The sequence below is a fragment of the Monodelphis domestica genome, chromosome 3 (assembly GCF_027887165.1).
Source record: "Monodelphis domestica isolate mMonDom1 chromosome 3, mMonDom1.pri, whole genome shotgun sequence".
NCBI classification, from domain to species: domain Eukaryota; kingdom Metazoa; phylum Chordata; class Mammalia; order Didelphimorphia; family Didelphidae; genus Monodelphis; species Monodelphis domestica.
The window spans coordinates 272,523,606-272,548,829 of record NC_077229.1 but is presented as its reverse complement, the minus strand read 5'-3'; the positions used below and the strand labels follow the sequence as shown (position 1 = coordinate 272,548,829).

Below are 25,224 nucleotides of genomic sequence, written 5' to 3'. Positions count from 1 at the left end.
AGCAACATGTAAAACTGTTCACTAAAGTGTGAAGATGGTTATGTTCATTGGTGAAATCAAAGATTGTTGAAATAGAAAAGATTTCTTCTAGAAACTGGATCAGTACTCTTTAAACAGAGGCTTCCCTCCCCCAATAAGATTTTTAAATTTAAATCAAATGCACATTAAAAAAAAAAACCCTTTAAAAATTCTTAGTTCTTTGATGATTTTTTGGTTTGCTGAAATGAACATTCTGGTCTGTTCCTTTCTTCTATCTTTCTGTGAAAACAATCTCAGAGATCATACAACTTTAGAGCTTGAAAGGTTATTTGGAAATCATTCTATTTCTGTATTCTCATTATTTCTTTTATTCTTTATCCTCCATTCCTGATTTTGGATACCATTTGATGATATACATTTGGACTAAACTGTTAAGAGACCCTTTGAGAGGTAGCTTCTCCCTCATTAAGGAGAGATTTAACTTTTTAGCACAGATTTAAGAGCTTCTTTAGTATATGGAAATGTTTCCTGTAGGAAAATCTGCTGCAGGGTCAATTGGAGATGGACTTGGGCTTTGTACCACATAGCCAAATTAGATATTTGTCTTACATCCTCAATTTCAGCTGTAAGCTCAAACTCCCACTAGATGTCCTGTTTTTCTAGCGATTCATCAGAATAGCCTTTTGATTCATTGTGAAGCTTCTAGTTTAACTCTGTTTCTTCTTTTAATCTTAAAAATCTAAAAGTAATTGTTTGCAAGTTGTGCTAGGTACTATGGAGGATGCAAAGAGAAGAAAGAGCCTGTTTTCTCAAGAAATTTAAGACCTCTAACTTCTCCCTGCCAATCTTTTCTAGATTAATTCTATTTCTTTCAGCAAGCTCTTTCTATTTCCTTAAACCAGTCAAGATCTTTTTCACTATCTTGGTTGCGCTATTTTGGCTTTTTTCTCTTAGCAGATTGCGTCCTTACTCATCTCCTCCTTGAATCTTCACCTTCTTCTATCATTTGCTTCTTTCCTTATTTCCTATGACTCTAAACCACCTCCATCCTTAAAATACTTTCACTTGATTTACCATCGCTTTTATTCCATTCCTTTCTCAGATTGCTTTAAAAAGTTGACTCTACTTATTGCTTCTAGCTCCACACCTTTCCATCTTCAACCCTTTACAATTTAGCTTCCTCACTCAATTGAAAAAGCATGCTCTTTTCAAAGTTACCAATGATCTCTGAATCGCCAAATATGATCATTTTCTTCTCAGTCCTAATATATACTTTATTTGACCATGCTCTTCTCCTGGTTAGTCTTTTCTTTCTAGGTTTTTGTGACACTAGTCTATCTTGTTTCATCTCCTAATTGATCACTCCTCAGTTTTCTTTGCTTTTTTTTGACTTTTCAAACTGGATGTCCCCAAATTGTCTTATCTGAAACTGAATGCTTATTTTTCTTTCTAAATCTCATACTCTTCCAAACATTCCTACTTTTACTTGAAGGCACCACCAACCTTCCACTGTTTCAGGTTCATAATGTTGGCACTATCCTCTCTATTCCTCCCTCTCATAGCCCTCTGTATCCAATCAGTTGCCAAATTTTGCCATTTCTATCTTCATAACATCTCTTGCATGAAAAAAAAAAAATATTGTCTCTTCCCTATATTATTTCTGTCTCTTAATTGGTCTGCCTGCCTCAAATTTCTTTCTAGACCAGTCCATTTTACACGTTGCTGCCAAAATAATTTTCTTTAAGCACAGATCTGACCATGTCCCAGTCACTTTCAGTTGCTTCTAAGATAAAATTCAAGCTCTTTTTAGCTTCTAATGCTCTTTATAACCTATCTTTCCAGTCTAATTTGACATTACTCTCTTTTATGCACTTTGTACTTTCAATTGACTTTCTCTTTGTTCTTTTCAATTGACTTTCTCTTTGCTCTTTACTTAGGGCACTCTTCTCTAGATTTGTACTGATTGTCTTCCAGGTTCTTGCTTCTTTATTTCTTTTCAGAGTGTTTCTCTCTTCCTTTAAGATGCATATCAGGTACCATCTTATGCATAAAACCTTTTCTGATCCTCCCAACTGTTAGTTTCTTTTCTCCCAAACTTCCTTGTATTTAACTGCTTTGAATATGCTTATATTAACTTTGTATTTATGACGTATGTTTATGTATACTCTATCTCATTAGAATGTAAGCTCCTTGTGAGTTAGAATTTTTTCATTCTTTGTACTTGTATCCTTGGCACTTAGTGCGTTGTATTTGGCATGTAGTAAGTGCTTAATATAATCCTTATTGATCAATTAATTAACTTATGAATATTCATATTAAATTCTGGTGTCCTAAATGGAATACAGTACTACAAATATGGACTGACCAGGTAAGAGGGGCTAATGCTTCCTTATTCTTTGAAATTATACTTTTCTTAAATCAACCTAAGATGCATACTCTTTTTGGGTTACTATGTTAGATGACTATCTCAGTATTGGGCTTTTTTTTTTTTTTACTAAAACCCAAAGATTTTTTATCTTTCAAGCTGCTATGGGACTATACCTTCCCCTGTTTTTTGGAATGCCAAGTATAAGATTTTACATTTTTCCTGCTGGGTTGTGGTTTTTAATATTCAGCTCATTGCTTTAACTTGGACACTGTATTCCTTTAAAGTATTAAAAGCATACAAATGGTAATTACATGTAGATCATAAAGCCAGTGTAGAAGTTTTAAAAAAAATCTCTACTTTCTGTCTGAGAATCAATTCTAAGATAGAAGATCAATCAAGGGCTAGACAATTGAGGTTAATCAACTTGCTTGGGACCACTCAGCTAGTGTTTGAAGGCAGGTTTGAACCGAGTCCTCTTGATTCCAGGTGCTCTATCTGTGCTACCTAGTTGCTCCATGATAGAATCTTAAGCTAAGCACTCAGTGAACTCTAATGAACTCTAAAGTGCTATGAAAATGTGAGTTCTTTTTATCATTATAGTTCCTTACCTCTCAGTATGATTGGACAAATCTCTTATTGTTTTTCTTTCCCATAGATATTTTAGTAAGAACATTGGTTTGATCAATGTCATTTCTGAAGTTCTTATGAGTCACTGGTGTTCTAAGAAAGAATTTAATTTGTTTTGTACTTCCTTAAGTTATAGTCTTAGCTGATAAATAAATGTCTTTATAAATGACAAGTTGGGGCTACTTTTAGTAAAGGCCAAGTTTATTTGAATACTTTTTATTTTTATAGGATTCAGAGCAGCTTGCCAAACATCATTTGCCATTATCTCTATCAATTCTTTGCTCTTAGTGCAGACTGGTAGCTGAATGGTGGCCTGATTCTCAGAATCTAATCTATGCTGCTCTATTCCCCCCATCCCCACCCAAAAAAGTCATGATTTAGAGGAGAAGAGTTAACAATTTTAGTTTTCTTTTAATTAGAGTGTGATGATTTCAGGATGTGTATGAGTGAAGGATAGAAAAAAACAAAACATTTTCAGTAGGATTCTCCTTTAAGTCATTATTGATTCTTAAGCCATTTTCCAAAGTCCCTTAGTGTGGGATCCTTTAATCATATATGTAGAATTTTTGCATGATAACTGTACTTTTTAATATTTACCCAGTAAACATTTTTTTTAAGTGCCGGTTATATGCCAGGCATTGTGTTAAGTACCAGGCCTTTCAATTTAAAAAAAAAACTTGGATTGAATTCTTGTTACAGCTAGGTAGTTTTATTGTGTAGAGTGCTAGACTTAGAATCAGGAAGACCTAAGTTGTAATCCTTCAGGCTTTCCCAGTTTGTTTCCTTATCTATAAAATAGGAGCTAGGTGGCACAGTGGATAGATGCTGGCATTAAGAAGTCTCATCTTCGTGAGTTTGAATCTGACCTCAGACACTTGCTTTGTGACCCTGAGAAAATCATTTAATCTTGCTTGCCTCAGTTTCCTCATTTATAAAATGAGCTGGAGAGGGAGAGGGCAAACCACTCTAGTATCTTGACCTAAAGGGGTCATGAAGAGTTGGACTTGAGTTGGGTAATTGAAAAATGACAAAACAAAGAAAATAGAGATAATAGCATCTATTCTCCTAGGGTTCTTGTGAGGATCAAATAAAAACACTTCATAAATGTTAAATGACTGAATAAATGTTATCTGGTTATATACATACTGGGTACTGAGAGTAGACTGTGTAACTTCTTATTGAGAATATTTTTAAGACCTTTTCTTTAGAAATATTTTTATTGAAATATGCTTCAAAGTCTTCTCCAAATTATTCAAGACTATCTAAAAAATCCCATTTAAAATACTTGTTTAATGCTTATTCCACATCTCACTTGCAATTACCTACTTTTAGAAAAGTTGTATAGTAAACAGATTTTAGTAGGTCAGTTAATTATGGCATCTCTAAAATGGCATAGGGAAGAATTACAACCCTAGGATTGGCTTTTCTACTAGGGGTTCTACTAGAGCTTAGATGTGATTCTCCATAAATAGTTAAGAATACAAATGTAAAAATAAATAATCTCATAAATTTTTCCCCCCTTTCACCTAATTCAGCTTTTGTTTTTAACAAATAAATACATTATAGTTTCCCTTTTTACTCATTTTGGATTGGGGGAGCTTTAAGTACATATCCTACATGAATCACTATTATTCTAAGGATAGTAAGGGGGTAAAGAGCAGGGGATTTTTTACTGTCAGAATTACTGAGATGCCTCAAGTTTTTTTATTTTGGATCCAGTTTTGGATATATCATGTTATTTCTTTATCACAAACTGAAACTAATTTTTCTTCATTTAAAATGATCAATTACTCATTTTCAAAAAAAATCTGATTATAAATTTAAGACATACTTAATCAATAATCTTTACCAGTATTTAATTTAATAAAAAATACTTATAGCTATAGGTTTTTATGAACTTTTGACTCCAGAAAAGAGCCTGTTGATAATAAAAAATTCTGGTCTCCATATCAGTTTTGCCTCCTTTTGGACCTGGGCTTGACCAAGCATTCAAGAGTTTTTATATTTGTCAGCTTAGAGAGCTAAATAATAGAATCAGAGTAGATAATTTTTATTGGCAACTTATATTTCTAAACTACTGGAGAAAATATTTTATGTAGATTTCAGAGTTATTGGTCATTTGGAGTCTTAATAATTGATCAGAGACACTAAAGATCAGTGCCATTTAGAGGTATTTTCTCTAGCCCTGTGTTTACTTAATCTTTAATATTGAGAGAATTATCGTTTCTTGAAATATAGTTTCCTTATTTGCAGAATGAAATGGTTGCAACAGATTATCATTATTATTCTTAAATGATTTATTCTTTCAGCAAAAAGCACCATGTCTTATTTAGAAGTGTATTGTGGGGGGCAGCTGGGTAGCTCAGTAGATTGAGAGCTAGGCCTAGAGACGGGAGGTCCTAGGTTCAAATCTGGCCTCAGATACTTCCTAGCTGTGTGACTCTGGGCAAGTCATTTGACCCCCATTGCCTAGCCCTTACCACTCTTCTGCCTTGGAGCCAATACACAGTATTGACTCCCAAGACAGAAGGTAAGGGTTTAAAAAAAAAAAAGTGTATTGTGACATGTATTTTTCTCAGGAACTTTTTTTCTTTTTAAAGAGCAAAAAGTCAGCATTTTTTTCTCCCAAAGCGTATGACAGATTTTCTTGATGTTTCCTTAGCAAAAGAAGAAAAAGAACTATGTTACAGTTCTGTAGTTAAAAGACCTAATTTTAACTGGCGTATTAGCTATTTTGAACATCACTTTCCATTAAGGTTGAGCTAGATATTGTCTGAGATTCACACTAGTTTTGAGCTTGTGATCTTAGAGGGAAAATATTTATAAATTAACATATCTCATGGAATGAGACAGGTAAAGTTAAGACCCAAAGTGCTCTTTTTCTTTTCTAATGCCTCTATGGATAAGTATAGCAATGTAAAAACTGAAGGATAATTTTTAAGCACATGTAAAACATGAGCAACTCTTTAAAATCTTTTTAGGCCATTACCAAAATCTCTATTAGATGCCATGATATATTTTATTTCATCAGTATTTTTTTAAAAATTAATACTACTATTAAGATTAAAAATTAGTTTTTCTGCTAAAAGTATTATATTTTTAGAGGTTTATTAAAGATTAAGAAATAAAGAAAATACAAAATAAGAAAAAGCACATGCAACCTACATTTTTCTTGGCTGGTAGAGAGAGCCGCCTGTCCTACATCCTTGCAATCTCTGAGTTCAGGAAGAGAGAGCAGTAGGCTTTACAGCCAGTTTAAATAAAATTTTTGATCTCACCCAGGTGGGGATCTCAGTGGGATTATAGGGAACTCTCCATTTTTACACTGCTTTTTTAGGTTGGAAGACATTTTAGCATTTAAAACCTGAAAAACAAACTCAACCAAATATTCTCAATATTTGGTACAGAATGTTTTTTAACTCCCAGTGCTGCACTGTCCTGTCCCTTTAGTCTTTTGAATAAGTCCATTAAAAAACAACAGCATTTAACAACCACAACCAAAAAAACCATTTTTTATGCTTACTGAAAAACCTGCCTCCTTGCCACATGTAAGAATGGCAGCAGATTGCTATTTCATTATGTACAGAATGACAACTTTAAGCAAGATGGACAATTATTATATAGAACTACTCTTAACAGTGCATGTTTTGGGTCATGGCACCTTATGAAAGATACAAATTAATTTTTCCTTATGGTCATAACTCCAAATATTTATGAGCATTTGAGTACATATATAAATATCACTACACACCTGTGGGTATGTTTATATAGGTATGTGGAGATAGGTACAATCCACTTCCCCTCCAGATATACTGAGATAATGTGAATATACAACCTCGGATTTCTAACCAGTAAACATAAATATCACACACAAAAGCCTGTTATTTTAAAAAATTTCTTGTTATAACAACAGCAAAAGACACAGAAGAAAACCCTAAATTTCCTTTTCATTTTTAAAATGTTTGGAAATATGTACAATTTTGATACAGTTTCAAAGTATTCCTAACACCTATATTCTTACATAAACTAGGCAAAATATCTAGAATGCTTGTTTCCAGTTTTAAAAATTAAGTGCTTCAAAAAAGGCGTTTCATTTAGTGTTCCTCCTGCTCTTATATTTAAGACAGTTATTATATATTTTTATTCATCATTATCATCTTCCTTTTCCCCATCTTCCACCATCTTTTTTCCAGGTAGCTTTTGCTGTTCCCTTTCAAACTTTTCCTCTGGGCTTAATACTCAGCAACATTATTTTCATATCTTACGGTTTTGCTGCCTTAATGTTGTATGACTACTTTTCATAATTACTCAGATTATTCCACATCTCATCAAGTTTTTTTTTCCCCCTACAACTCTAATGGATATCTCAGGGTTTGGATTTTATCTTGGCAAAATTTTGAAAAGAATAGAAAGATGCAAGACTGGGGGCTAGGGGTGGGGGACATGACAAGTATATGTTCTATAATCCTTCATCTACCTGTCATACTGCAATTTATTAGCCTTTGCCATTTGATCAAACTTGGATTTTTCCTTCCCAGACATATTCTTCCATCTTTCTGATCCCTTCTTTGAAAATTCTGCAAAATTGATAGGAACTTAAGGATTTCCCCCATTATGTTCTTTATAGTATGTTTGTATCCAAAAAAGCATAAACAAACATTTTGCCTTTTGATTTCTTTGGGTCACCTTCAGCCATTTCTAGTGTGTTTGCTAGTCAGTATCCATCAGTCTTTTAAGAGTATTTTCATATTTTAAGTGGAACATTACATAATATTTTGGGTAATTTAAAGTTTAAAGTAGTCTGGTTTGATTTGTGTTACAAACTGTAGTATTGAAATGTAATACCTATGGGCTGCTTTCTAAGACAGTTGCCCCACAGAAGTGTCTAATATAGGCCAGATAGCACAGTGGATAGAGCACCAAACCTGGATTCAGGAGGGTTGTGGGTCCTAATTTGGCCTCAGACACTTTCTAGCAGTGTGACCTGGGGCAAGTCACTTAACCCCTAGCCCTTTCTTTGATACTTAGTATCAATTCTAAGCATCAAGGTAAGGGTTTAAAATTTTTTTAATTGCTTGAGATATTTAAATATTTACATTTTTTTAAAAAGTTAGTTTAACTGAAACACATGCTCAATCACTCAGTCTCTTGAACTTAAATATGTTGCAACTGATATTTTAATAAGCAGTTTTAATATAATCCTTTTGTATATATTAGCTATTGTCTTATCTTCAAAAGATATAGTAGGATAGATTTTGATTATTTTTTTCCACTTATGTAGTTTCCAGTTCATATGTGCCTTAACTTCCTATGAAATGCTCATTCATATCCTGTAAATGCTGCATAGGGATCTGTAGTCTGTGAGTTATTTGAAACTATGGATTGTTTCATTCTTTATCTTTGTACTGCCAAGGCATGGCACATAGTAGTAAGCAGTTAATATATGTTTATTGATTGAAATTGATAGATCTAAAGCTGGAAAATCTCAGAGGCCATTTAGTTCAATTTAGTGAGTTAATTGAGGTCCTGAGAGATTGAATGAGTTAGTTGCCCAAGTGGTCGGAGGTAGAAATTTGCAGAGCTGAGATTAAAACCCAGGTCCTCAGATTTTAATTCCTTTGTTTTCTGTGGTATAGAGGCTTTTGGCCAGCTTTCCTGACTTTATGTGGCTTATAAAGGAAAAATAAAGGCTGTCCATTAGTTTTCCTTTTTTCTTTCTACGTGCCTGGCCCACCTTCTTTTTTGATTGCTTGACTTTTTAATAATATTTATGGTATTTCTTCAGGTTCAGTGCCCTGAAACAAAAAATTAAAAATATTTCCATCAGTCCTCTGGGGCCCCTATGTAGATTGCAGTGCTTTTGTGTTGATTGCGGAAAAGTAGTGGGGAAAAATATCCAGAGTGTTAAGGAGTTACAAAGTTTTAAACTATAAACATAGTATAGTTGGCAAATAAGGCAAGGCAAAATTTAAGATGTTTTAATGCTTTAATGCCTTTGACCTCAGAAGCCCTAAACGTAAGAAGAGATACAATACCATTATTCTAAACTGTGTGAATATAAAAATCAGTTTTGACCCAGAATGTACTATTAGAGACATTGATTTTATTTTCTAATTAATTTTTATAAGCATTTTTATCTCCTTGCCACAGACCTCTTCTTCATCAAACAATAAAAAACAAAAGAAAGCCCATATAATAAACACTTATATTGGTCAAAACAAATTTCCACATTGGGCATGTCCAAAAATAGGTTTCATTCTAAATTTTCGGTATATCACCTCTCTGGTGAGAAAGTCTGTAGCATGTTTCCTCTTTAGGCCTCTTAACTTATGGCTTATTATTGCATTGATTATAGAGTCCCAGAATCTTTCAAAGTTGTTTTTATATTGTTGTCTTCATATATGTTGTTCAAATTTAGGCTATTTGACTTGAGCTCTATTTTAAAACACTCTTGATATCATTTCCCACTCTTATCCCTTAGCAGAGATATGATTTTAAGATTCCTAAATAAATTGGTGTCAGATTAGGTATTAAAATGTTCTAGTTCTTGTAAATATCCTTGTAAAAGCATGCACTCGTGTGTTTTTGTGTATGTGTCCATCCATCCTACTGTCCTTCAAAACTATCCTTCCTTCACCTCTTTTACTGTCTCCAAATAATCTTGGAGAGCTGACTTTTTAACTCACAGTTCTACATTAAGACCAGTAATAGCTTTCAGTCTTCAATGCCCAGGTAGAGAAATTTATGTATGACTTATCAGTTGAAAAGAAAGCAAATAGAAACTGATCTTAGTGCACAGAGGTAGTCAATTTCATAGCCCTGGAGATTAGTCTAATCTGTTCACTTTTTATTTCTGACCTCTTTATTTTGATATATTTTGGTTATCTATTTTTCTAGTATGAACATATTAATTAACAATATGGATAACAGTATTCTTTAACTCTAGTAAAAACATTGGCTATATAGGTAGTAGTATGGATTTGTTGTTTTCTTTTGCTTCTCTTTTAGTTGTGAAAGCCTTTTGCCAGATAGCTGGAAAGGGGAAATTATCCTTAAAATATAAATAAGTACAAATCATCTCAATATGATAAAATTTCTATTTCATTAAATCTGTATAAAATTCTAATAAGACAATTAATTTGGGTAGCACCTTCAAATTCATAATGAAGGAACTTGACCTAACTTTCTGTATACATTTATAAAATAAGTATCTTGGACTAAATGATCTCTTAGGTCCACTCCAACTCTTGATTCTTTTCTTCATTACAGTGATCTTGGTCTTCCTTTAAACTATGAAATTATTTTAAGAAAATCTCAAAAACGTTAAAAAGTTTGGCATTAAAAAGTTTTAAAAATTACTTGTTCTTCAGTAAAGAATTTATAGCTTAATCAAGTGAAAAGCATTTAGCTTTTATTTATTGTAAATGAGCTTTTTTTTCAAATTTCACTTATAAAATTTATCAAACTATGAAAATGCTGTGTTTTTAAAGAGTGTTGTCTATATGCGTCTGATTTGATGGTCCTTTGTTATTTGTATTCAGATCTCTAACTATTTTTGTAGAAATATAATGGTGATGTTGCTTTTCATCTAGATTTAGTTTCCTCTTTTAAAAAATCTTCTAAAACTGTTTCTGCTTTTTTTCCCTCTTGATTAAAATGTGAGGACAATATGCCAGGTAAATTTACAGGAGCTTACTATATAGCCCTGATAGATGCTATTAGAGTTAGCAAAGGAATCTTAGTGTTTACTCAGAAATTTCAAGAATGATCAAATGGCCATAGCATCTAGTCTTGTTAACAGAATCTTTCTAACCAATGCAACAAAAATAGCATCCCAATTTGTTAAGTAACAAAACTTAAGCTTTGTCAGAGTAATGAAATTAAAGTAAGAAAATCCATTTGCCTTTATCTTGGTTTCATTCAGCTTTAATATTTTTAAAAAGCACAGATTTCAGAAAGAAGATGATGGTTTATTCTAATAGGAAGTACTAATATTGCTTCTTCAAAGACCTTTTTGCTTGGGTAAGACAAATGGAACAATCCATTCAGCTCATTCCTTCTGTATTTTGACTTCAAAGCTCCTAGTTTTAACCTCTGGTTCAGTCCCATCTTACTAGATTTAAGCGGCTTTTTGTTTTTTTTTTTCATGCAGGTTCTGCTCATTAATCACCACGAGTGTGGATCTGAAGAAGAATTAATTACCTCTATTTTTTTGAGTATGTTTAACTTCAGATACACACAACGTAGCCTTCTTCCCCATTAGATTCTTAGAAGGTAGTTATATTTTTTATAGTCTCCTTCTTGTGACTCTCGATAGTTGTGATCAATAAGAATAAAAACTATACCTTACATACTGGGCTACTGCATGCAAATCAGTTCATTTAAAACCTCCTGGAGGTCTTTCGCATGCCAGACATAAAACCATGAGTGTGTGTTTGTGGAGGTAACCATGTTCAAAATAAATTTAAGAGTTAAGTTCTTTTCACAAGAATCTGGGGAAGGGTAACTTACATGGGAGGAACTTTTAAGGGGCTTCACACTATGTGAGTTAAGACCTTTCAGAATTATTTTCAAGTGGGATGTGATAAATTGATACTTTAGCTATGTCTGGTAGTGGGAGGGTAGGGTATGTTTGTATAAGTAGGATTTAACTTGAATTTGCATTCTGCCTAACTATGTGTGTTTAAATGGGCTGACTAATTATGCCATGCCCTTATAGCCAAATGTTAAAGTATAAGATAATTCATATTGACGAAAACTTACAGATAAATTTGATGCTGCTTTTTCCCTTTTAAATGGTTATGTGGAGTAAAGTATATAAATGTATCCATTTTATTTAGGGGTGGAAAAAGGAAAGAATTTTAGCTGAATACCCTGATGGAAAGATAATAATGGTTCTTCCTGAAGACCCAAAGTATGCACTTAAAAAGGTAAATTTCCATTATAATTTAATGTTGAATAGATAGTATATCTTTTTTGTTGTTTTATAATAATAACTAGCTATGTATACACCTTACTTTTTTTCTTCAAGCAGTTAAATGATGTATTAAAGGCAAGAGAGTTGTGAATTCTATCTTTGCTCTCTCTTCCTGGCTCTCTCTCTTTCAAAGGGATCACTGACTGTGTTTACCAGTTGTTTGTGTTCAAGTTACTTTCCAGTCAATTTTTATTTCATTTCCTCTAACAACTCTTCTTCTAAGTCCTACCTACATGCTCACCCCCCTCTCTCATGCAGAAGATAAAAACTATGTGAATTGAGCTACCTCATTTCCTCCCTCTATTCTTCAGAATGTCTCATAATCATTATTTATGTTCGTTTCTTTTGTGGTCATAGATGTCAAGAAGGATCCTTGGTATCCTCTCTAAAGCCAGTTCCCTTAATCTGTACGTTGTTACAGACAAAAGAGTGGTTGCCTTAAACTGTGACTGCGAAAATATGGTTTCAAGACTTTGAATTGCCAAAACTGTAAAGATGCTTTTTAGTGTCTTGATTTTATATTAAAAATAAAGTGGTTGCCATGGGAAAAATTCCCAAATATGAAATACCTAAGTCAGCTGGGTTTTTATGGAGATTTTAATTAATACAATTAAGGAATTAAGGAAAGGGAGAGAGAGAGTAAGAGGAAATAATGGGAAAGGGGCCTAGGCCTGAGCTTTAAGAGAAACCAGTAAGCCTTCAATCTACTCACCACAAGATTTGTCCCAAGTAAGATTCTAGTGTTCAGAGAGACCCAGCTACTCCAACTAGTCCGAGCTCCAATTTAGCTACTAAAGCTGCATTCCCTTTCAGCCACTGAGACAGAGACCAGCCTCTAATTCAGCTCCATAGCTGAATTGCCCTTTCAGAGACCTTTCTGACCTCCTTTTAAGAAAATTTTCTCCTATGTCACCTCCCCTAAATTTTCACATCTACCAATCACAGGAGACATTTTCCAGAAGGACTGACCATTCTTAATTCACACCTGAGTAGACTAAAACTTTTGAGTAATTCACACCTGAGTAGACTAATCTAGTCCTTTTTGCAAGTTGCCTGATTAATTTGATCTTCATAGGTACTTAGCACCCCTTTGTATTAGATCTAAAAATAGATCTAGCTTAAGGGTTCTTGCTTCACTTTAAGTATAAGTTGAGTATTTTTCATTTTTCAGTAAGGAGTTTACAACCTTATCTTCCCCTAAAGTATGCCCAAGTATGGGTGGAGTAATGTTAGAAGTCCCCACATTCCTGATCAAGTACCTTCATTGTTTAAAATGGGTTCAACTTAATCAAATCTTCTGAAGTAGAGTCTGAGAATTTTTAAGATTCACAAGTCTGAGAAATTTTAAGATTCACAATGTTTGATCCCATTCCTTCCTGTCTTTTCTAGGACTTTGTTCTAGTAGTCATCTCCTTTCTTGAATGTGACAGATTCTTCTATTCATGTTGGGCAATACTTTCTAAAACTCTCTTCCCTTATCACTACAATTTGATTCCTGTCCCTTAACATTCTACTGAAAATGTCTCAACTTTTACCAGTGGCTTCCTGATCACCAAATCTATTGAATTTTTTTTTCAGTTCTCATTATCCTTGACTTGTTCATCTTTTGACACTGTTGACTTCTTTTCTTTAAAGAAGTTTTTTACTGATGTCTTTTGTTTTTATATCATCATAGTATTTTCCCTACTGTCTCTAACATTCCCCTTCTAGAGGGCCTTCCCATTGTAAGGGCCAGAAATGTAAGGGGTTGGACTAGATTATTTAAAAGAGTATAGTCGCCAGGAATTTAATCAATTCCAAATGATTTTTTAGCAATTTATTTATAAAATATAGAAAGAGTAAAGTAAGAAAATCAGGGAGAGAATAGGGTAAGATATCTCCAGCCCTCCTCTCAACCCAGGCAGGGCTAATTAGTCCTCAGCCAGAGGGGCCTCAGCCTTGGGCAGAGGGCTCCAGATAATAAAGCAAGAGCTTCAGTCATGAAGCCTCTCTCAAGAGGGGAAACTTCTCCTGAGGCTAGTCCCTTCAGAAAATCCAGGAAAGGAGTCAGCATTTTTCACTCACTCACATGGTAGTTCAAAGGGAGAGATTTAAGAACAGTCTCACCAAGTCCAAGGTCTCAGGTCCAGTAAGTAGATTCTTTACCAGCCTCCAACTTAAACTCAGAACTCTGAAGGACTCCTCACAGGAAGTTTTAACTCCTTTTAAAAGTGCTTCTTTGTGTCACTTCCTGTGCCTTCATCTGCTTTTTATGGGGACAAATTATAGTCTATAGTTTTGCTTAGGACTGCCCAGGGAGCAGTCATTGGTTTCTGATTCGTCACTCACTTTCTCACACATGGGTCACAAACCTTTCCAACTCAAGTGTAAGTAGGTGTATATGCTTCTGGTGATTAAATCTAAAAATGGTCAAGACAGAATTAATTCAGTCTTTACACCATATAATGTGATTTTTGTCATTAAAGACAAAAAGAAAAAAGAAGGGAAAAATCAGCGCAATCAATTAATACTTTGAAAAAGTCCAAAAACTTTATAAATAGTATGAACCACCTGTAGACGGGGCCTGCTTCTGTGAAGGGGTGGTTCAGGAGCATTCACTCATATTTCTTTTGAGCCACATTTGTTCTTCATAGTTTTATAACGTGTGTGTGTGTGTGTGTGTGTGTGTGTGTGTGTGTGTGTGTGTGTAAGACTTCCAGTTATATTGCAATGATTGTGTATATTGTTTTCTTGGTTTTCCTTACTTCACTGTGCATCAGTTCACATAGAACTTTTCATGATTCTCTGTATTCAACACATTCATCATTTATTATAGCACAGTAATACTCCTTTGCATTTATGTAACATTTTTTAAAGCTATTCTCTAATCAGTGGACATCTACTTTTTCTAGTTTTTTGTTATTGCAAAAATTGTTGCTATGACAATTTGAGGGATTTATGAGAAAGAACACTACCCATATCCAGAGAAGGAACTATGGGAATAGAAACACAGAAGAAAAACATTTCTTTGATCATATGGTTTGATGGGAATATGATTGGGGATGTAGACTCTAAATGATCACTGTAATGGAAATATTAATAATATGAAAATAGATCTTGATCAGTGATACATGTAAAACTCAGTTAAATTGCTCATTGGCTATGGGAGGGAAGGAATATAAATCGTGTAACCATGGAAAAACACTCTAAATTAATTAAATAAATAAATTTTTAAGAAAAGAAAAGTGCTGCTATAAATATTTTGGTAAATATGGAGACTTTCTTATCAAAGGCCTCCTTGGTGAATAAGCTCAGTAATGAAATCTCTGGTTCAAAGGGTATGGACATTGTAGTTATTTATATAATTTCCATTTGTTTCCCAAAATGGTTGTGCCATTTCACAGCTCCCCCAATAATGTATCAGGGAAAACCTATTTTTGTATAGCCCCTCCAACATTGATTATTGCCATTTTTGGGTCATTTCACCCCAACTTGTAGAGTGTGAACACTGTTTTTGATATGCATTTCCTTAATTACTAGTGAGAGCATTCTTTCATGTAGTTGTTAATACTTTGCATTTCTTCTTTTGAGAATGATTTATTCATAACCGTTGACCACTTTTCTACTGGGAAATGACTATTGGTCTTTTATATGTATCAATTAATTGTTTTGTATATTTTAAATTCCAAACCCTAATCAGAGAAATTTTTTTTATTTGACCATTTCCCTTTTTTTCTTAGGTGCATTAATTTTGTCTCTGTAGAAGCTTTTTGGGTTAAATAATCAAAATTATTAATTTTATCTTAATGTAATTACCTCTTATCTCATTTGGTTAAAAATATATCTCCTATCCATAGCTGTGAGATACAAGATCTACTTGTAATTTTTAAAAATAGTATGATCTTTAATATTAAATTGATGCCTCCATTTAGAATATATTAAGGAATCTGTAGTATTGTATTAATTTGAGCCTAATTTCTGCCATACTACTTTTCAGTTTTCTTAGTAGATTTTTTTTTAATCAAACAGGGAGTTCTTTCCTAAGTAGTTTGTTTTCCAGTTTTCTGAAATTCCATTGTTCTCTGATTCTCCCATTTTTAGTCTGTTTTAGATAAAGATGGTTTTGTTGACTGCTGTTTTATAAGATAGTTTGAGGTCTAGAAGTGCTATTCCTTATTCATATCCTTATTTCTTTCCCCATGGTCATCATTTCATATTTTCTTTTCAAATGAATTTTTATCAAGTTCCATAAAGGATCCTTTTGATAATTTAATTGATATAGCTTTAAAATAGTGTAAATTATCTTTGATAGTATTGTCATTTTTATTATATTGGTATTGCTCAGACATGAGCATTGAATATATTTTATTTATTTAGAGTACTTTTCCATGGTTTCATGATTCATGATTTTTCTCCAACCCTCTTTCTTCCCTCCTCCCTGAGCTGACAAGCAGTTCCACTGGGTTATACATGTATCATTGTTCAAAACCTATTTCCATGTTAATCATATTTGCAGTAGACTGATCTTTTAACATTGAAACCCTAATGACATCCCCATTGAACTACATGATCGATCATATGTTTTTCTTCTGCATTTCTGCTCCCACAGTTCTTTCTCTGGATGTGAATAGCATTCTTTCTTATAAGTTCCTCTGGATTGTCCTGAGTCATTGCATTGCTGCTAGTAGAAAAGTCTGTTACATTCGATTGTGCCATAATATATTAGGCTCTGTATACAATGTTGTTCTGCTCCTTTCACTCTGCATCAGTTCTTGGAAGTCTTTCCAGTTCATATGGAATTCCTCCATTTCATCATTCCTTTCAGCACAATGATATTCCATCACCATCAGATACCATAATTTGTTATCCAATCAATGGACTCCTCCTCACTTTTCAATTTTTTTGACACTACAAAAAGTGTGGCTATAAATATTTTTGTACCAGTATTTTCCCTTATTATCTCTTTGGGGTACAAATCCAGCAGTGCTATGGCTGGATCAAAGGGCAGACAGTCTTTTAGTGCCCTTTGGGCATAGTTCCAAATTGCCCTCCAGAATGATTGGACCAATTCACAACTCCACCAGCAGTGTATTAGTATCCCAATTTTGCCACATCCCCTCCAACATGTATCACTTTCCTTGAGCATTGAGTATATTGAATATTCTTCCAGCTATTTTTCTTCATTTCAGTAAGAAGCACTTTATAATTGAATATGAACAGATTTTTTTGTGTGCTCTGATAGATCTCAAGATACCTTATGCCTTTCATAGTTATATAGAATAGGATTTCCATATTTCCTCTTTGCCTGTCTTCCTTTAATTTCTTTTTCTTGTCATGTCTACTGCTAGCATTTTCAGATCAATGAAGAGTGAACATGTTTACTACTTTCTTATTTCTGGTTACATATCTTTCTGGGGCTTCATGAACATCATAATTAATTCTACTGTAACATCTCAGATTCATTGCCTGCTGTGTGCAAGGTGCTGGGGATACGAAGATAAAAGAATTAGCCATAGTCAACAAGCATTTATAAAGTGCTTACTTATGACCTGAGGATACAAAGAAAGGCAGAACCACTTTCCTTCTGGAATAGAGAGATACTATGTAATAGAGAGGTACTTCTGAGGGTGTCTATTGATTCTCTAGATGACTATTGGATCAAGATTTTACCTACCCTCCTCCCTCAGTGCCTCCCATTTCCTCCCCTCTTCTGAGCCTTTAGCTTCCCCTCCCCCTTCTCCTTCCCAGAATGAACTATGAGGTTTCAGAGGAAACACTCTTTCCTCTTAATTTCTCAAATAAGGGGGTATATTTGGGGAAGACAGGATAAGGATGGAGGATAAGGTAAGAGGGATGGGTTTTTCTCTAGTCTATACAAGGAGCCTCAGTCAGTCAGCAAAAGCTTCGGGGTCTTCACCATCAGCCACAAGCAGCCAAAACTTAGTTCAAAAGCCTCTCCCCCTCTCCAGAAGCTAAAAGGGTGTCAGCCTAGGTCAGAAGTAAGTCCAGCCCAGTTCAGCTGCTGGCTGGGCTCCAACTGTTTTTCCGATAACATTCCAAGTGGAATGTTACCTTTTGATTGACAGATGATGTCCTTTGCATGCATTGCAAATTCTCTCTTCCATACTTCCCTGAAGGAGCTCAAATTCTAAAGAGGGAAACCACATGTAAATAACTGCACATACAGAATAGATGGAAGGTAATCTTAGAGGAAAGGCACTAGTAACTGCAGGACCAGGAAAATCCTCCTGAAGAAGATGGGATTTAAGCCTAAATCATGAAGGAGCCCAGGAAAAGGTGAAGAGGGAAGAATGTCTTCAGCATGGGAAACAGCCTGTGAATAGGTAGAGTTGTGGGAGATGGAAATAGGGCATTTGGATTGTATTGTAGAATATGTGGTAAGGAAGTAAGTACAAGAAAATTGGGAAGTTAATGTTAACTTTGTTAATATGAGATTTTTGGCTTACTATGCCAAACAAAGGATTTGCTCTTTGAACATAGAGTTAATAGGGAGCTATTGGTGTTTCTTTGGGATTGGGAAACAAGACAATGTAGTTAGGCCTTGTAAAAATAATATGACAATGGCGAGGTACATAAAAATATAAATGGGAAACTTGCCAATACAGGTTCAAAACTGTTTGGATACTTTTTTACCCCCAATTTAAACATTGTTTTATTTGGTTATTTTCAAACAATATTTCTTGGAAACAAAGATCCTTTTCTTGTCCTCCCCCCCCCCCCCCCCCGCCCCTCCCCTCCCTTAGCCAACGCATGATTCCACTGGGTATCACATGTGTCCTTGCTTCAATCCCATTTCCATGTTGTTGGTATTTGTATTAGGATGTTCATTTAGAGTCTCTCCTCATTCCTGTCCCTTCCACCCCTGTATTCAAGCAGTTGCTTCTCTTCAGTGTTTTTACTCCCACCGTTTGTCCTTTGCTTGTGGATAGTGTTTTTTTCTCCTGGATCCCTGCAGAATGTTCAGGGACATTGTATTGACACTAATGGAGAAGTCCATTACGTTCTCTTGTACCACAGTGTATCAGTCTCTGTGTACAATGTTTTCTTGGTTCTGCTCCTTTTGCTCTGCATCACTTTCTGGAGGTTGTTCCAGTCTCCATGGAATTCCTCCACTTTATTATTCCTTTTAGCACAATAGTATTCCATCACCAACATATACCACAATTTGTTCAGCCATTCCCCAATTGAAGGGCATCCCCTCATTTTCCAATTTTTGGCCACCACAAAGAGCGCAGCTATGAATATTCTTGTACAAGTCTTTTTCCTTATTATCTTTTTGGGCTACAAGCCCAGCAGTGCTATGGCTGGATCATAGGGCAGACAATCTTTTATCGCCCTTTGGGTATAGTTCCAAATTGCCCTCCAGAATGGTTGGATCAATTCACAACTCCACCAGCAATGAATTAATGTCCCTACTTTGCTACATCCCCGCCAGCATTCATTACTTTCCTTTGCTGTCATATTAGCCAATCTGCTAGGTGTGAGGTGGTACCTCAGAGTTGTTTTGTGTTTGGATACTTTTGATAGATGTAATCAAAAGTATCATCAGTGATGAAGTGAAGCTCAAATGTGAACTTCCCTTCAGGACCAGGTGCAAGGATTCTAAATAGTCTCTTATTATAAAAAAAAATAAAATATTTATTGAAATATATAAGGATAATAAAGATTTCTAATTCTAAGGTATTCCAAATCCAATCAAATAAACAACCTGGTTCCATAAGGAACCACTTCTCCTGTGATTCACAGGCTACACTAATCCTCCCTGATCTGACTAACCCAAATTTATACTATCTAAATAAAACTACCACTATTATCCTTAAAATTCTTAACTTCGCCTTCAAATTATAAAATAGCAAAGGCTAGCTGATTGAGTTTCAACAAGAATCAAGTTAGGACTCTGAGCCTTAACAGACTTAGAGTCCAAACCAAAGATCAGGTTTTTCTTTGGTCTTCTTAGAGTTAAATCAATCTATAAAAACCGCAATTAATGTTTCCAAGTTGGGAAAGGAAAACATTAAACTCCTTCAGATCTTTTCCTCAGAGAGAGGTGAAGATGTTACCTCCTCCTCCAGCCCTGAGTCTTTGAGTGTGTCTCTGCCAACTGCCAGAGACCAACTCCTAACTACCAGAGTGAGTAATTGACACAGAAAAAATAACTGTCAACAATTGAAATTAACACACTCTCTCAGCTCTGCTTCAAAATCCAATTCTTTCTCTAGCCAGCACTCTACTTTTTATCCCATAACTAATAAAACAAAACTTATTTTCTAATATTATCCTTACAATTTTCCCCCTTTGAGCATATGGAGAGATAAAAAATCTCTCCAGTATGCTCGCTATTCTATGTAATTCTAAAGCTATACCTAACCTTATATATCTATTTCCTAAAAAATGGTCTTAATATTATGCTTATCTTATCCTATTCTTATTGCTACACTTATCTATGCTAACCTGTACTAGGGATATATAAATGAAAGAAAATAAAATTTCAAAGAAAACAAATAACCAATGAAAACATATTTGCAGAAATGCACGTACAAAACATACAACTGCAGAAATTCAAAATGCAAACTTTTCAAAAAATTTGAAACAATAAAATAGTTACAAACTAACTTATGTTTTCAAAAAACTAAAATATATCTAAAATAACAACTATGCAAAACTCATGCAAACTTCATTCTACAAATCCTATTTGAACAATTCAATTTACTATGCTAAGACCTTATCTGATCATTAATACAGAAAACCAAAACTATATTAAAACTCAAAATCAACTTACTACACTAATAAAATCAAAACTTTGTAATAATTTAACTATATACACATCTATAGAAATATATAGATCTGTACAATTTCTACATCTATGTATATGTTATGTTTAAACTATTTACATGTTGCAGGATGAAAATAAACTTCCCTCCTTAAGATAGTCTAAGAAAACCTTTAAAATTTTCTTTAGAAAGTCACGTATGTTTTCTTGATTTTATCTCCTAGGAACACATAAAGTCTTTCTGTAAGATAAGATCTTATTATTTTAATGTATACAATTATTATTTTCCCAAGGTGATTTATCTGTATTTATTTATTTCTATGGATACTCATCACCTGGTTATGATGTTGCTGAGTTTGTGAGAAATGTGTCCTATATGTGTATGTTATTTTGTGGTGAATACTTAACCAAATCTTTAAAGTCACCTCCTCTGCTACTACCTTCTGTCTTTGTGTCATTACTATGTAGTGTTTGTTTGCAACTATAGTGAAAATGTGTTGTGTTATAATGACACAACAAATCTTACAGTTCATGTCCATAATCAGTCTGTGTTCCTCTTCTCTGTGTTGATTTTTTTCTGCAATGTCTTTGTTAGAGTTCCATTGTCCTTTCTGCTATCATCTTCTATGTTGTCTTCACCTTTGTCTTGATCTTGATCGCTGTCTTCATTTCATTCTTATTCTTCTTGAATAATTTCTTCTTCTGATATCTTTTTGACTGTAGCTGTGTTGTCTGATGTAATCTCTTCTGCTGCTTTTGCTTTTTTCACATGTGAGCAATGCAGCCACATTTCTTTCTCTAATACACGAATAGCTGATGGTGTTGTCAAAATAACATGGAAGGTTCCTACCCATAAGGCTTGTGTTGCACTAGTTCTATTAACATTTTTTTTTATGTAAACTGAATTTCCAGGTTTTATTGAATGGAGTGCATAATCTAATGGACCCCCTTGTTAAAATTCCCATTTCTTGTAATTCTCTAACTCGGTTTAGTAACTGTGATGTATTCAGCAAGTCCATGATCTCCTCCAAGAATAGATACATAAGCTGTTTTAAAACTTTTTGCCTTCAATGATGAATGTCTAAATAACATTTCATATAGTGAGATATGCACATCTCCTCTTGGTCTAGTGTGCAGATAGAACAGTACTAGAGGCAAAATCTCTGGCCACTTCAAATGAGTTTCCATGAATAATTTCCCAACCATAGTTTTGCTTTATCTGTTTAGTCTCTCCACCTGCCCAGAACTTTGAGGGTGATATGGGACATGAAATTTTGTCATGATACCCAAATTCTCATAAATTTGTTTTAGAACCCAATCTGTAAAATGGCTCCCTTTGTCAGGATCTACTCTTAGTGGTATACCACATCTTGGAATGATCTCTTTCAACAAGATTTTGGCTACAAAACTTGATGTGTTTTTACTAGAGTGGTAAGGGCTAGGCAATGGAGATTTAAGTGACTTTCCCAGGGTCACACAGGTAGGAAATGTCTGAGGCCAGATTTGAACCTAAGACCTTCCATTTCTAGGTCTGGCTCTCAATTCACTAAGCTACCGAGCTGCCCCTAACCCAGCTCGTTAATTAATTAATTAATTAATTAATTAAAGGAGATTTTATTTAGTCAATTCAGAATATTTTTCCTTGGTTACAAGAATCATGTTCTTTCCCTCCCTTCCCCCCCTTCCATAGCCGACATGCAATTCCACTGGGTTTTACATTTGTCCTTGATCAAAACCTATTTCCATATTGTTGATGTGTGCACTAGGATGATCATTTAGAGTCTATATCCTGTAAATCTTGAAATTTTTCAGACTTGTGAATGTTAAAAATTTCCACATTGAGGAATCCTCCACTGGAACAAATTCCCTACTGGGAAACATTCCCCATTTTGATGTGAGAACTCAGGATCAGAAATGGGAGGACCTCTACTCCACCCATACTTAAGACTGCTTTAGGGGAGAAAACTCCTTGCTAAACAATGAAAATACTTGGACCCATGCTTATAATAAGGCAAGGAGTTCTTTGAGCCATGCCTGTTTTTTAGAATTGATACAATGAGATGCTAGGTACCTAAAAGGGTTGGGCAAGTTTTCTCTTAATGAGATTAGTTGACTCAGCTGTGTTTTCACTGGTTCAGACTTACTGAGGAGATTAGTCGACTTAGCAGGAATTCAGATGGGCAGTCCTTTGGAAAACATCTACAGTGATTGGTAGATGTAAGGACTTAGGACTTAAGAAAAAACAATCTCTTGAGAAAAAAATCCTTTTGGAGGATCTCTGATGAGGATGGCTTGGGAAGAATCTCTTGAGAGAGGCTCTGGAGAAGGGAAGCTCTTGGAGGACAATCTCTAAGGAGGTCTCGCTGGAGCTCCTTTGAGGGGACTCTGTCCCTCTGGAGGTTCTGGAGAGAGGCCCTTTGGAACAGTCTCTGGCTGGAAGGCTCTTTAAGGAGGACTCTGGCTGGAACTCTCTGGTGAAGTCAGCTGAGATGGAGCTGACCTGGTGTCACTAGAATCCTTGCTTAGACAGACCTTGTGGTGAGTGATAAAAGACTGACTGACTGATCTCTCTCTCTCTTAAGACTCAGGTCTAGGCCATGTTGGCTTAAGGCCCTTCATACTTATTTCCTTTTTTTCTCTTTCTCTCTTTTCTTTAATTCCACATTTGTATTAATTAAAATCTCTATAAAACCCAGTTGACTTGGGTATTTGAATAATTGGGAATATTTCCCTGGTGACCACCTTATATTTGATTTAAAAACCAAGACACTGTAGTGAAACATATTTTCTGTGGTCAAATTTACTCACCCTCTCTTATATCTATCACAATTTATATCTTCCACCATTTTAACTCACTACAGTTTACAACATCACTCTTTTAACTGTTATAGTTTAAGGCCTTCAACAATTTTAATTATTACAGTTTATGGCACCAACTATTTTAATTATAACAATCCCCAATCATATTCCCATCGACCCATGTGATCAAGTAATTGTTTTTCTTTGGTATTTCTACTCCCACACTTTTCCCTCTGAATGTGGATAGTGTTCTTTCTCATAAATCCCTCCAAATTGTTCTAGATCATTACATTTGATTGTACCACAGTGTATCATTCTCTGTGTACATGATTCTCCTGGTTCTGTTCCTTTTGCTCTGCATCAGTTCTTGGAGATTGTTCCAGTTTCCATGGACTTCCTCCAGTTCATCTTTCCTTTGAGTACAATAGTATTCCATCACAACATATACCACAATTTGTTCAGCCATTCCCCAATCGAAAGGCATCCCCTCATTTTCTAATTTTTTGCTACCACAGAGAGCGCAGCTATGAATATTCTTGTACAAGTCTTTTTCCTTATTATCTCTTTGGGGTACAAACCCAGCAGTGCTATGGCTGGATCAAAGGGCAGACAGACTTTTAGCGCCTTGGGCATAGTTCCAAATTGCCCCTCCAGAATCCAATCCATCTCATTAAATTTTTTAAAAATATTTTTCTGCTATTACATGTAAAAACAATTTTTAAAAACAATCTCGAATTCCAGATTCTTTCCCTTCTTGTTCTACCTTTCTCTTTTTCTACCTTCCCCCATCCCTGAGACAGTAAACAATATGATATAAGTTTTACAAGTGCAATGTTGCAAAACATTTTACATATTAGTCATCTTGTGGAAGAAATCTCAAAACAAAGAAGAAAGTGAAATATAGTCTGTTTCAGTATGCATTCACACTCCTATCAGTTTTTTCTTAAGGGCAGGTGCCATTTTTTATGATGAGTTTCTGAAATTTACTTGGATTGTTGCATTGCTGAGAATAGCCAGGTCATTTACGGTTATTCATCAAGAAATATTGCTCTCATTGTGTACAGTGTTCTTCTGTGAACTTGGCTTATCTTGACATCAGACCTAATACACTTTTTATTATATCAGGCTTCCTCTTTATAAATTAAAACATTTTTTCCATCCCATTCTTATTGCCACATTTTCACATCCAGGGAGTGGGGGTAGGAAAGAGTAAGAACATATGAAGTGGAGTACACACCCTAATGAAATGTTTTTTCAGTGCCCATGATGCCTTCCTTTCTATAGCTCCTCCTGTATTGGTGATTTTCCTGTTTTTTGTCATGTCTAGTTTGTCACTTGGGACTTGAACTTCAAAGTCAATTTGCATTTTTCTTATTATTAGTGATTTGGAGCAGCCTTTCATATAGTTGTCTTTGTAGTTTGAAGTTCTTTTGAGAAAAAGTAAGTGTTTGAATTTTTCAGAATTAGACTTTTCCTGGTTCTCCCACCCACCAACCCCACCCCGGAAGTTTTTGGAACTGCCTATCTTAGAAGATCTTGATCGCTGTTGTGACAAGGAAATCACTTTAAAAGACTGATATATATTAATTTAAGGTCGCCATGGAATCAGCTATGTAATTCCTAAATGAAAACTTAAGTCAGCAGTCAATCTTTTATGGAGTTTAATTACAATAGGAGGAAGTAATTAGAGAGAGAGAGAGAGAG

General features: G+C 34.7%; 1 protein-coding gene across 4 annotated transcripts in view; it reads left to right on the top strand.

Moving 5' to 3' along the window:
• ESCO1 (establishment of sister chromatid cohesion N-acetyltransferase 1) overlaps positions 1-25,224 on the top strand; it is a 76,286-nt gene that overhangs the window by 43,178 nt on the left and 7,884 nt on the right. For 3 of the 4 annotated variants that reach the window (XM_007487633.3, XM_016431663.2, XM_001367418.4), the window contains one exon: positions 11,815-11,904. In XM_007487633.3, coding sequence (XP_007487695.2) covers positions 11,815-11,904 — 90 coding nt within the window. Of the gene's footprint in view, positions 1-11,126; positions 11,249-11,814; positions 11,905-25,224 lie in introns of all 4 variants that reach the window. The other variant, XR_008917684.1, reaches the window with a different exon arrangement.